General features: G+C 43.6%; 1 protein-coding gene across 1 annotated transcript; it reads right to left on the bottom strand.

The window, feature by feature from the left end:
• Positions 1 to 106: 106 nt before the first annotated feature.
• On the bottom strand, positions 107 to 12,990 carry LOC135463119 (FMRFamide peptide receptor frpr-18-like). The gene is made up of 4 exons (XM_064740440.1): positions 12,855 to 12,990; positions 12,255 to 12,379; positions 2,631 to 2,896; positions 107 to 2,067 (listed from the first exon to the last, which is right to left on the bottom strand). The coding sequence occupies exons 2-4, from the start codon at positions 12,301 to 12,303 to the stop codon at positions 1,312 to 1,314; spliced, it is 1,071 nt and encodes a 356-aa protein (XP_064596510.1). The 5' UTR covers positions 12,304 to 12,379; positions 12,855 to 12,990; the 3' UTR covers positions 107 to 1,311.
• Between the last annotated feature and the right edge of the window lie 507 nt (positions 12,991 to 13,497).

Here is a 13,497-nt window from a genome sequence, read left to right as displayed (position 1 = left end):
TGTAGGAAACTGGCATGTGTGAGTGTAGGAAACTGACATGTGTGAGCGAGTGTAGGAAACTGACATGTGTGAGTGTAGGAAGCTGACATGTGTGTGAGTGTAGGAAACTAACATGTGTGAGCGAGTGTAGGAAACTGACATGTGTGAGTGTAGGAAACTGACATGTGTGAGTGTAGGAAACTGACATGTGTGAGCGTAGGAAACTGACATGTGTGAGTGTAGGAAACTAACATGTGTGAGTGTAGGAAACTGACATGTGTGAGTGTAGGAAACTAACATGTGTGAGTGTAGGAAACTGACATGTGTGAGTGTAGAAAACAAGTCCTCACAGAGATTCGAACGATCCGGGAGGTCAGTGAGTAGTAGTATGGAATGTGGTAGTACATAGGCTGCGACTGGGCCTGTCACAGTCGTTGGAATAGAAGCCATGACTACAACAGGCAACACGGGCTTCACTTCTTGGGAAAAAAGTCACAACTTTGGAACCACTTTTTTTTACTTTATACCTTCACAAAAGTGTATGATAACCACGGAGTGTAGGGTTTCATGTAACTGTAATGAGAATCATGTCACAAAATAGAAACGATTTGAAACTCCTCTATGCAATTACATGTTTTCTCTCTGTCCGCGATATTTGCGAGCCATTTATTGATCTGTCGACCCCCGCTGAACAATTGTTTGTCAGAAATGTTAGACAAAAGCGTATTTACGGATTTGCCCAATGCTGACGAGCCCACAATTGTCAGAAGTGTAAGACAACAGCGTATTCACGGATTTGCCCAATATTGACGAGCCCACAACTGTCAGAAGTGTAAGACAACAGCGTATTCACGGATTTGCCCAACATTGACGAGCCCACAACTGTCAGAAGTGTAAGACAACAGCTTATTCACGGATTTGCCCAACATTGACGAGCCCACAACTGTCAGAAGTGTAAGACAACAGCGTATTCACGGATTTGCCCAATACTGACGAGCCCACAACTGTCAGAAGTGTAAGACAACAGCGTATTCACGGATTTGCCCAATATTGACGAGCCCACAACTGTCAGAAGTGTAAGACAACGGCGTATTCACGGATTTGCCCAATACTGACGAGCCCACAATTGTCAGAATTGTAAGACAACAGCTTATTCACGGATTTGCCCAATATTGACGAGCCCACAACTGTCAGAAGTGTAAGATAAAAGCGTATTCACGGATTTGCCCAATATTGACGAGCCCACAACTGTCAGAGCTGTAAACCGGAAATATGGAAAGTCCATATCTGGAAGAAGCTATTGGCTCTCATATGCAATTGTGGATATGAAGGCTACAGTCCTTCTATGTCGTTCCGAATTCTCGTGCTTGCTGTGCTGCTATCACGACGTAAAATTTTCTGTAGCTCGAATCTGAACGCCTTTCCCGACAGAACATAAATGTAGAAATTCACACCGTAGTTAATACTGGAGAGAACTTCGAGCACATGTCCGTAAGGTTGGAAGGCCAGTAGTTTCCCGCAGGTTTCCTCCGTCGGTTTCTCCTCGATAATGGACACCTGGATGATGAACATAGATAGTACGGAAGGCAGGAACGTGAGAACATACACGGACGAGATCGTCAGCAGCATGACCGTCGTCTTTAAGCCTTGTCTAGAAATGAACTGGTCGGAGCGATCAGAGGAGCGGATTACCTCCCTAAGTCGCTTGTACTTGGAGATCTTCAGGACGACTGCGAGATTGCAGACGACGATGATGGCCGTGGGAAAGAGTAAAATTAAACACAAGAGATAAAAGTATGTGTAAAGCTCCGTGTAAATCAGATTAAACTGGGCATGAGGCGTACAGCGTTCCGCCAGATCGCTGTATTTTGTCATCACCAACGTAAACACTTGCGACAAGCATATCAGTCCCAGGGCGCACATGATCGCCAGAACGGAACGTCCCGGTGTACAGATCACGTGACGCCGAAACGGGAAGAAGATGACAACGAAACGTTCCACGGCCATAAGAACAATGATCCAAGATGACATGGACACACAGACGTGCTGAATGAAGCGATGTAGCTTACAACCACCAGTTGATAGCCCCTGCAATTCAAGACAAATACATGTGAAATTAAAATGTTTATTTATCTATTCATTTGATTTGTATTTTACGCCAAGAATTTCTATTCGTCTGACGTGCTGAAATGGGCACCAGGACATGAAGACTACGCGCGAGTTACTAGTTGATATCTACACTACTCTCTCGTCAGAATGGGCACTGCTACATGAACAGATGTGGTCAACCCAGGGATCACAGGTAAATTATGCTTAGCTGGATCAGACGACGCAGACAGACTCACCTGGAATAAACGATGGCGAGAAACTCAACTGGAACTGAATATGGCGACAGACTCACCTGGAACAGTCGATGACGGTAGACTCACCTGGAACAGGTGTGAAAAGAGACTCACCTGGAACAGACGTGAAGACATACTCACCTGGAACAGATTTGATTGACACTCACCAGGTAGACCTACAGACTTGAATGACAGACTCACCTGGAACAAATAAGACAGACACTCCCTCATGGAACAGGCGTGATTTACAGACTCTCCCAGAAGATTTGATTGACAGATTCAGTTGAAACAGACGTAATCAACACTCACCTGTAAGAGACGTGGACGACCCAGGGATTCCAGCAGCTCCTCCACGGCTCGGATCTCTCGATCCACGAGGTTAAAGCTGTCAAACAGAGCGAGGGCGCAGAGGTACTGGCTGTATGACTTCCTCCTCAAGATTCTGGAACTCATCACGATGAAGGACAACAGGTTACCAACGATTCCAAACAGAAGTATGATGGGCGTGGCGACTTCCTTGAAGAGCAGAGCGGGAGTGGGTCCGGTCAGAGAGGGGATCAGCAATCGGGCACAGGCTGGGAGGAGAAAAAAATACAGTGCTAATAATCTGTACAGTGGACATATGTATGTAGTGTGCGCAATGTATGCAGTGATTTAGTGATGTATTTATTTAACTTGTGTTTTACACAGTACTCAAAAATACTCCACTTATATCACGGTAACCAGCATGACGGTGGAAGGAAACCGGGCAAAGCCCGGTGGACAGTGTATGTAGTGTAGGCAGTGTATGCAGTGTGTAGAGCCTATATAGTGTGGACAGTGCATGTAGTGTGTGCAGTGTATGTTGTGTGAGTGGTGTATGTAGTGTAGGCAGTGCATGTACTGTGGGCAGTGCATGTAGTGTGGGCAGTGTATGTAGTGGTGTATGTAGTGTAGGCAGTGCATGTAGTGTAGGCAGTGTATGTAGTGTGTAGAGTCTATATAGTGTGGGAAGTGCATGTAGTGTGGGCAGTGTATGTAGTGTGAGTGGTGTATGTAGTGTGAGTGGTATGTGTAGTGTAGGCAGTGTATGTAGTGTGTAGAGTCTATATAGTGTGGGCAGTGCATGTAGTGTGGGCAGTGCATGTAGTGTGGGCAGTGTATGTAGTGTGGGCAGTGTATGTAGTGTAGGCAGTGTATGCAGGGTGTAGAGCCTATATAGTGTGGGCAGTGCATGTAGTGTATGTAGTGTAAGTGGTGTATGTAGTGTAGGCAGTGCATGCAGTGTGGGCAGTGCATGTAGTGTGGGCAGTGTGTGTAGTGTGAGTGGGGTATGTAGTGTAGGCAGTGCATGTAGTGTAGGCAGTGTATGTAATGTGTAGAGTCTATATAGTGTGAGCAGTGCATGTAGTGTGGGCAGTGTATGTAGTGTAAGTGGTGTATGTAGTGTGAGTGGTCTATGTAGTGTAGGCAATGTATGCAGTGTGTAGAGTCTATATAGTGTGAGCAGTGCATGTAGTGTAAGCAGTGTATGTAGTCTGAGTGGTATATGTAGTGTAGGCAGTGTATGTAGTGTGTAGAGTCTATATAGTGTGGGCAGTGCATGTAGTGTGGGCAGTGTATGTAGTGTGGGCAGTGTATGTAGTGTGGGCAGTGTATGTAGTGTGAGTGGTGAATGTAGTGTAGACAGTGTATGTAGTGTGAGTGGTGTATGTAGTGTGAGTGGTGTATGTAGTGTAGGCAGTGTATGTAGTGTGTAGAGCCTATATAGTGTGGGTAGTGCATGTTGTGTGGGCAGTGTATGTAGTGTGTAGAGTCTATATAGTGTGGACAGTGCATGTTGTGTGGGCAGTGTATGTAGTGTGGGTGGTGTATGTGGTGTAGGCAGTGTAAGTAGTGTGAGTGGTGTATGTCGTGTAGGCAGTGTATGTAGTGTGTAGAGTCTATATAGTCTGGGCAGTGCATGTAGTGTGGGCAATGTATGTAGTGTAAGTGGTGTATGTAGTGTAGGCAGGATATGTAGTGTGTAGAGTCTATATAGTGTTGGCAGTGTATGTAGTGTGGGCAGTGTTTGTAGTGTGAGTGGTGTATGTAGTGTGGGCAATGTATGTAGTGTGTAGAGTCTTTATAGTGTGGGCAGTGTATGTAGTGTGGGCACTTTATGTAGTGTGGGCAGTGTATGTAGTGTGTAGAGCCTATATAGTATGGGCAGTGCATGTAGTGTGAGTGGTGTATGTAGTGTAGGCAATGTATGTAGTGTGAGTGGTGTATGTTGTGTATTCAGTGTATGTAGTGTGTATAGTCTACATAGTATTGGCAGTGCATGTAGTGTGGGCAGTGCATGTAGTGTGTAGAGTCTATATAGTGTGGGCAGTGCATGGTGTGTGGGCAGTGTTTGTAGTGAGAGTGGTGTATGTAGTGGAGGCAATGTATGTAGTGTGTAGAGTCTATATAGTGTGGGCAGTGTATGTAGTGTAAGTGGTGTATGTAGTGTAGAAAGTGTATGTAGTGTGTAGAGTCTATATAGTGTGGGCAGTGTATGTAGTGTGGGCAATGTATGTAGTGTAGGCAGTGCATGTAGTGTAGGCAGTGCATGTAGTGTGTAGAGTCTTCATAGTGTGGGCAGTGCATGTAGTGTGGGCAGTGCATGTAGTGTGAGTGGTGTATGTAGTGTACGCAGTGTATGTAGTGTGTAGAGTCTATAAAGTGTGGGCAGTGTATGTAGTGTGGGCAGTGTATGTAGTGTGAGTGGTGTGTGTAGTGTAGGCAGTGTATGCAGTGTGTAGAGTCTATATAGTGTGGGCAGTATATGTAGTGCTGGCAGTGTATGTAGTGTGAGTGTTGTATGTAGTGTTGGCAGTGTATGTAGTGTGTAGAGTCTATATAGTGTGGGCAGTGCATGTAGTGTGGGCAGTGTATGTAGTGTGAGTGGTGTATGTAGTGTAGGCAATGTATGTAGTGTGTAGAGCCTATATAGTGTGGGCAGTGTATGTAGTGTTGGCAGTGTATGTAGTGTGAGTGGTGTATGTAGTGTGAGTGGTGTATGTAGTGTAGGCAGTGTATGTAGTGTGTTGAGTCTATAGAGTTTGGGCAGTGCATGTAGTGTGAGTGGTGTATGTAGTGTGGGCAGTGTATGTTGTGTGGGCAATGTATGTAGTGTAGGCAGTGTATGTAGTGTGTGGAATCCATAGAGTTTGGGCAGTGCATGTAGTATGGGCAGTGCATGTAGTGGGAATGGTGTGTGTAGTGTGGACAGTGTATGTAGTGTGGGAAGTGTATGTAGTGTAGGCAGTGTATGTAGTGTGAGTGGTGTATGTGGTGTGAGTGGTCTATGTAGTGTAGGCAATGTATGTAGTGTGTAGAGCCTATATAGTATGGGCAGTGCATGTAGTGTGAGTGGTGTATGTAGTGTGGGCAATGTATGTAGTGTGTAGAGTCTTTATAGTGTGGGCAGTGTATGTAGTGTGGGCAGTGTATGTAGTGTGGGCAGTGTATGTAGTGTGTAGAGCCTATATAGTATGGGCAGTGCATGTAGTGTGAGTGGTGTATGTAGTGTATGCAGTGTATGTAGTGTGGGCGTTGTATGTAGTGTGTAGAGTCTATATAGTGTGGGCAGTGTATGTAGTATGGGCAGTGTATGTAGTATGGATAGTGTATGTAGTGTGGGCAGTGTATGTAGTGTGGGCTGTGTATGTAGTGTGTAGAGTCTATATAGTGTGGGCAGTGCATGTAGTGTGGGCAGTGCATGTAGTGTGGGCAGTGTATGTAGTGTAGGCAGTGTATGTAGTGTGTAGAGTCTATATAGTGTGGGCAGTGCATGTTGTGTGGGAAGTGTTTGTAGTGAGAGTGGTGTATGTAGTGGAGGCACAGTATGTAGTGTGTAGAATCTATATAGTGTGGGCAGTGTATGTAGTGTAAGTGGTCTATGTAGTGTAGAAAGTGTATGTAGTGTGTAGAGTCTATATAGTGTGGATAGAGTATGTAGTGTGAGTGGTGTATGTAGTGTAGGCAATGCATGTATTGTGTAGAGTCTATATAGCGTGGGCAGTGCATGTGGTGTAGGCAGTGCATGTAGTGTGGACAGTGTATGTAGTGTGAGCAGTGAAGGTAGTGTGGGCAGTGTATGTAGTGTGGGCAGTGCATGTAGTGTGGGCAGTTTATGTAGTGTGGGCAATGCATGTAGTGTGAGTGGTGTATGTAGTGTAGGCAATGCATGTAGTGTGTAGAGTCTTTATAGTGTGGGCAGTGCATGTGGTGTAGGCAGTACATGTAGTGTGGACAGTGCATGTAGAGTACGCAATATATGTAGTGTCTAGAGTCTATATAGTGTGGGCAGTGCATGTAATGTGGACAGTGTATGTAGTGTGGGCAGTGCATGTTGTGTAGGCAGTATATGTAGTGTGTAGAGTCTACATAGTGTGGGCAATGCATGTAGTGTGGGCAGATCATGTAGTGTGAGTGGTGTATGTAATGTAGGCAGTGTATGTAGTGTGTAGAGTCTATATAGTGTGGTCACTGCATGTAGTGTGGGCAGTGCATATAGTGTGAGTGGTGTATGTAGTGTAGGCAGTGTATGTAGTGTGTAGAGCCTATATAGTGTGGGTAGTGCATGTAGTGTGGGCAGTGTATGTATTGTGGGCAATGTAGGTAGTGTGGGCAATGTATGTAGTGTTTATAGTGTGGGCAGTGTATGTACTGTGAGCAATGTAGGTAGTGTGGGCAATGTATGTAGTGTTTATAACCTATATAGTATGGGCTGTGTATTTAGTGTGGGCAGTGTATGCAATTTGGGCATTTTATGTAGTTTGTAGTGTGGGCAGTGCATGTAGTGTGGGCAGTGTATGTAGTGTGTAGAGTCTATATAGTGTGGGCAGTGCATGTAGTGTGGGCAGTGTATGTAGTGTGAGTGGTGTATGTGGTGTGAGTTGTCTATGTAGTGTAGGCAATGTATGTAGTGTGTAGAGCCTATATAGTGTGAGCAGTGCATGTAGTGTGAGCAGTGTATGCAGTGTGAATGGTGTATGTAGTGTAGGCAGTGTATGCAGTATGGGCTGTGTATGTAGTGTGGGCAGTGTATGCAGTGTGGGCAGTGCATGTAGTGTGGGCAGTGTATGTATTGTGGGCAGTGCATGTAATGTGTGCAGTGTATGTAGTGTGAGTGGTGTATGTCGTGTAGGCAGTGTATGTAGTGTGTAGAGTCTATATAGTGTGGGCAGTGCATGTAGTGTGGGCAGTGCATGTAGTGTGGGCAGTGCATGTGGTATGGGCGGTGTATGTAGTATGGGCGGTGTATAACTTACCAGCGTTCACCACTAACTGTTTCCGGTCAAATCACAAAGCCATTGACTGCCGTTCGCCACTAACTGTTTCCGATCAAATCAGAAAGCCATTGACTGCCGTTCACCACCAACTCTTTCCGGTCAAATCACAAAGCCATTGACTGCCGTCCACCACTAACTGTTTCCAGTCAAATCAGAAAGCCATTGACTGCCTTTCGCCACTAACCGTTTTCAATCAAATCACAAAGCCATTGACTGCCGTTAACCACTAACTGTTTCCAGTCAAATCACAAAGCCATTGCCTGCCATTTACCACTAACTGTTTCCGATCAAATCAGAACGCCATTGACTGCCGTCCACCACCAACTGTTTCCAGTCAAATCAGAAAGCCATTGACTGCCGTCCACCACCAACTGTTTCCAGTCAAACCACAAAGCCATTGACTGCCGTTCACCAGTAACTGTTTCCAGTCAAACCACAAAGCCATTGACTGCCGTTCACCACTAACTGTTTCCAGTCAAATCACAAAGCCATTGACTGCCGTCCACCACTAACTGTTTCCAGTCAAATCACAAAGCCCTTGACTGCCGTTCACCACTAACTGTTTCCAGTCAAATGAGAAAGCCATTGACTGCCGTTCACCACCAACTGTTTCCAGTCAAATCACAAAAAACCATTGACTGCCGTTCACCACCAACTGTTTTCAGTCAAATCACAAAAAACCATTGACTGCCGTTCACCACTAACTGTTTCCAGTCAAATCACAAAAAACCATTGACTGCCGTCCACCACTAACTGTTTCCGATCAAATCAGAAAGCCATTGACTGCCGTTCGCCACTACATGTTTCCAGTCAAATCACAAAGCCATTGACTGCCGTTCACCACTAACTGTTCCCACTCAAATCACAAAGCCATTGACTGCCGTTCGCCTCTAACTGTTTCCAGTCAAATCAGAAAGCCATTGACTGCTTTCTGGTTTAACTGTGTTCTCGCCGCCCAGTGGCTGGAATATTGCTGATCTGGCGTTAAGCCATAAGCACTCAATGAATCAATCAATCATTTATCGAGTTAGCCTGTTAAATCAGCACGGCACAAATGGCAAAATGTTATGATTTGAGTGAGACCATTAGATCTCACTTATCAAATGACTATATTCTACAGTGATATTACTGTGGAATGTGTGAGTGAACTATACCGTTCAATTGGACGCATTACTGTGGAATGTGTGAGTGAACTATACCGTTCAATTGGACGCATTACTGTGGAATGTGTGAGTGAACTATACCGTTCAACTGGACGCATTACTGTGGAATGTGTGAGTGAACTATACCGTTCAACTGGACGCATTACTGTGGAACGTGTGGAAGTGAACTATACCGTTCAGTTGGACGCATTACTGTGGAACGTGTGTGTGTGATCTATACCGTTCAACTGGACGCTGTTACAAACTGTTTGGTCATATTGCTCAGACAATAATCGTGCCTTTGTAGGGCATTCACAGTATGTAATCAGTCAGAATCTGTAGCCACATACGTCATGTATGGGGACACTTCTTAGGTCACTTAACGTTTGTCTCGTGAGGTTAAAAAAACTGCAGATATTGGGCTATGACAAGTTTTCTCTTCATGGACATCATTTTATACACATTTTTTATTGTTGTTACAAAGTAAAAAAAAAAAAGAAAAATCACAGAAAGGTAAACAATAGTCATAAAACGGCTTGTAAACAAACAAAATTACTTTACGTAAGTTTCAACAAGATATACAAAACACAAGTACATGCACAGCGAAAATGAAAACTTTTAACACATCACTACAAGTACCACAGGTATTAACAAGCACTATGATTGCCCATTAGGTTTGGTTTTATAGTTTTCTTAGATAAGAGTATTGAGTTACATGGTTTTACGTGGACGCAATGACCTCAATCTGGTTGTGCGTGGTACAATGTCAACTTCCTTGTTTGCACAGACAAGTGCATCTACATGTAGTACTGTAGACAAAAAGGCTAGGTTTACAACATTGCCATATCTTCGATTTACATAGGTCCACACTCATTTTAGGCGTTACTTTACATGATACTGGTGTATATTTGTAGGTGGGAAGGTGTGCCAGCAGCCTGCGGATTGTCTTGGGTCCCCTGCGGGTTTTGCATGGTTTCCTCCCACCACAACGTCAACTGTCGTCCTATATGTGAGGCGTAAAACACGAATCAAATTAATGAAGAAATTGTGTATATTTTCTTGGTTTATGTACTTAAAGATGACTGCAAGGCGGTGTTGTGCCTTGTCCATATTACTACCCAATCATAAAATGCAGTGTAGCCTACTGCCAGATATTTTTACTGTATATAATGCGTGATATGTTATTAATTAAACTAAAGGCAGTTTTTAATCAACCAGCTCGGAATGAAATGAGGGACAACACGCTGGAGATTGATATAGATTAAACAAGAGAGGGTTTGTTTGGACCGGCCTGTAACACTTCCGACTGAAGTGCCTTGTGTGCCTTACAACCGCCTTTGTTTCAAGGCGATCACAGACTAACCCGCCCGCCACAGTCATCACACGCGGAAGTGCAGCGCATGCGTCGTCACACAACATGCTGGAATGCGGCACATTTCCGGCCCGGCAGGTTATGTCTGATCGCGTAGAATAACTTCTTTAAGAGCCAAATATGGTCTGGTGTAAGTTGTGCGAACGTAACCCGTCCTGCTTACGGATGACAAACTCCGTCAATTACTGAGATTAATGTCTTCATGTAGCTTCTAACATCGTTTTCATACCCCCAAAAATTGGTTCCAAACGGATGTTAGAAGCTACATCGAAACGTCACCAGCAATACATAGGGACGTTTGTCATCCGTATTTACACAATGTGATGAATTTGCTGCAAGTAGAATAAGCTATCAGCAGAAAAAGTTTACAGGCTGCAGAGTAACCATCGGCCTACGTGAACACATACACGATCTGCCAGGTTAGGACTAATTTAACGGATTTACTTTGATCTAATTCATTGAGAATACATTGTTACCATATATGTGGTAAGAAGACATCTGTTGGAGAAAACATAAAAATGACATAAAGTTCAGATGAAAGAGTGCGAAAAGTAGTAATAAATGTGGTCTTCAATTTTTTCCCGATTTTTCCTTAAGGAGAAAAAGACGCTTGAAAATAATTTTTGTATTTTGGGTATTTGGGACCTCCTTTTGGTATTTATAGTTTTTTTTTAATAATGTCATAAATGAGGATGTAACACAGGTTTAAGAAATATTTTTGCACTACAATTTGTTCTTTTCAGCTAACAAATGTATTAAACCTCAATTTGGATCACATTTATATTTTTAATATGCTCTTACATATTATCATAAATTAGGTTAAATGCATATGTTTCGATATAAACAACAAATTTACATTCAAATAAATTTATTAGACAGGCATCACATCCTTATCTAGAACATTATTATGCAACAACGATAAATACCAAAAGTTGGTCTCAAATACCCACCATACAAAACTATTGAAAAAAAAAATCAAAAAATATATTAAGATCATGTTTGCAAAACAGTTTTGACGCCCTTTTTTCTGATTTTGGCATAATGTTTATGTTTATTCTCCTTTAAGTCTTCTACATAGGGCCTTCAGGCCGGGGATATCAAAGAATTCGGTGCCAGATAAAACAGGTCAAATCGGACAAATGCCTGTTACTTGTCATCTGCAAATGGCACACAGAGTCAATAGACCGAAATCTATTACCAACACAGTCATTACAAACATAAAACAAATGTTTGAAGATAACACCTCCCTCAGTTCATGTCAGGCAGCTTGCTTTATCCTGGATAAAATATTTGTACTGTCCAAAAGTCAATGAGGCTGCCTTGTCCTCTTGTATATGTGGAACGATTGTGAATGTTTATGTTGTATCAAATAGCCAGATCAGTCTGACATTTCTCCTGTTCCCCAGCAGTAAAACGCTCAGTCAAATGTATCTTTTCGACTTAGGATTGAGGAGCGGGGGGCCACAGAGGGCAGCGTAAAAATAGAACTGCTTCAGGGACTTTTGGGACTGATCGAATAGTTCCGCTAAATCTTTCTGTACAGCAACTGGACAGAATCACTGGTCGCTGATTGGTCAGGCCAGCTACATTGCAACACAATGTAACCTTGTAACCAATGTACATGTGGCAATGTGAGTTTGATGGCTACAGTGGTTGGTCTCAAATAAGCCGTAATTGCTTTTATACGTTTGCACATCTTTTACATGACAAAGCACAACAAAGCACACCCTCCAGCCAAAGTAGTGATGACGGTATGGCTACCAGACTAAAGCTCACCAAGCCCGTAATTTCGACCGCTACAGCCCTAACTCACTGTGTTTTACTGACGATTGCGGACTGTGACAAATGGCAGATTTAATGGAACTGTCAGTTGGCTCAGCCGTTTGAAGTGAACAATCAGCAAATGTCTTCCAGGGATGTAACATATCACTTGAACACACTTAAAGTAAGAAAGTGCAGTTTTCATCAACGACGTTAATTTTGAACATTACATGTGTGGATCATGAGTTTGTACAAAGTCTTCAGTAAATCTTACAATGATCATCTTGCCGCTATAATTATGCGGGTTAGCATGGAATCAAAAACGTAAAAACAGTTTTGCTTTGGTACTGAAACTTACCGGAAGTGGAGATATTTGACACCAGGGATGAGCCATTGTCGTCGCCCATCTTGTCTTGCTGACTGGACCGCAATAGCCGCTAACCTGAAGGCTTTGGCTAACTGTCTATGCTCACCATCTGCTACCTGCAAAAAAAACCTACACAGTTATTAAACGGAGATCAAATGTGTTCACCCAAACCGCACTTCTGCTGAAGTGTTTGCCCAAGCCCGCAGCGCTAATCCCCAGGCTACATGACGGCCGATAACAAGTCATATGAGCATTAACCTGACAGTATACTGCAATAGGATAGCAAACAATTCTAAAGTTTTATAGATTTTAGTGTTGTTGTTACAGTATCGGAGATAAAAGGGCCTTTCGAAAACCGGATATCAAAGGCATACTCCACAAACACAATCAAAACCGGATGTAGTGTAAAAACGGAAGCTAAACATTGTATTAAACAATAGACGTCATTGGGTTTGTGAAAAAAAATGCTAAGGCGAATTAACAGCCCTTTCACCGGTTCTCTTTTTTACTGCTTTTTAATGTATTAAAATAATCTTGACATCGATTCTACGAATAAATATCCCCAGATAGACCGGATGCTTCATAAATTACCAGAAGCAATCGTCAATCCTAAGTCAAAACACAGTAGAGCATATCCAACTGATCTGAACAGTCCAGAGAGACAAGTGATCGCTGATACTCGACCAGCTGAGCAGTCTAGACAGTCCAGAGATCGCTGAACCTCTATACCAGCTGAACGGTCCAGACAGTCAAGATATCGCTGACCCTATATACCAACTGAACGGTCCAGACAGTCAATTGACCCTCTACCAACTAACTGAGCCACGCCCAGTCGTGTAGTCAGGACAATCTGTGATAGGTGAGCCACGGCCAGCCGTGTTGTCCAGACATCGTGATAGGTGAGTCACGGCTAGCTGTGTTGTCCAGACATCGTGATAGTTGAGTCACGGCTAGCGGTGTTGTCCAGACATCGTGATAGGTGATCCACGGCTAGCGGTGTTGTCCAGATAACCTGTGATAGCTGATCCACGGCCAGTCGTGTAGTCCAGACAACCTGTGATAGGTGAGCCGTGGCCAGTTGTGTAGTCCAGACAACCTATGATAGCTGAGCCACAGCAAGTCGTGTAGTCCAGACAACATGTGATAGCTAATCCACGGCCTGTCGTGTAGTCCAGACAACCTTTGATTCCTGAGCGACGGCAAGTTGTGTAGTCCAGACAACGTTTGATAGGTA

The sequence above is a fragment of the Liolophura sinensis genome, chromosome 2, assembly GCF_032854445.1.
Source record: "Liolophura sinensis isolate JHLJ2023 chromosome 2, CUHK_Ljap_v2, whole genome shotgun sequence".
Classification (NCBI taxonomy): domain Eukaryota; kingdom Metazoa; phylum Mollusca; class Polyplacophora; order Chitonida; family Chitonidae; genus Liolophura; species Liolophura sinensis.
This window is presented reverse-complemented; position numbering and strand designations above follow the sequence as displayed.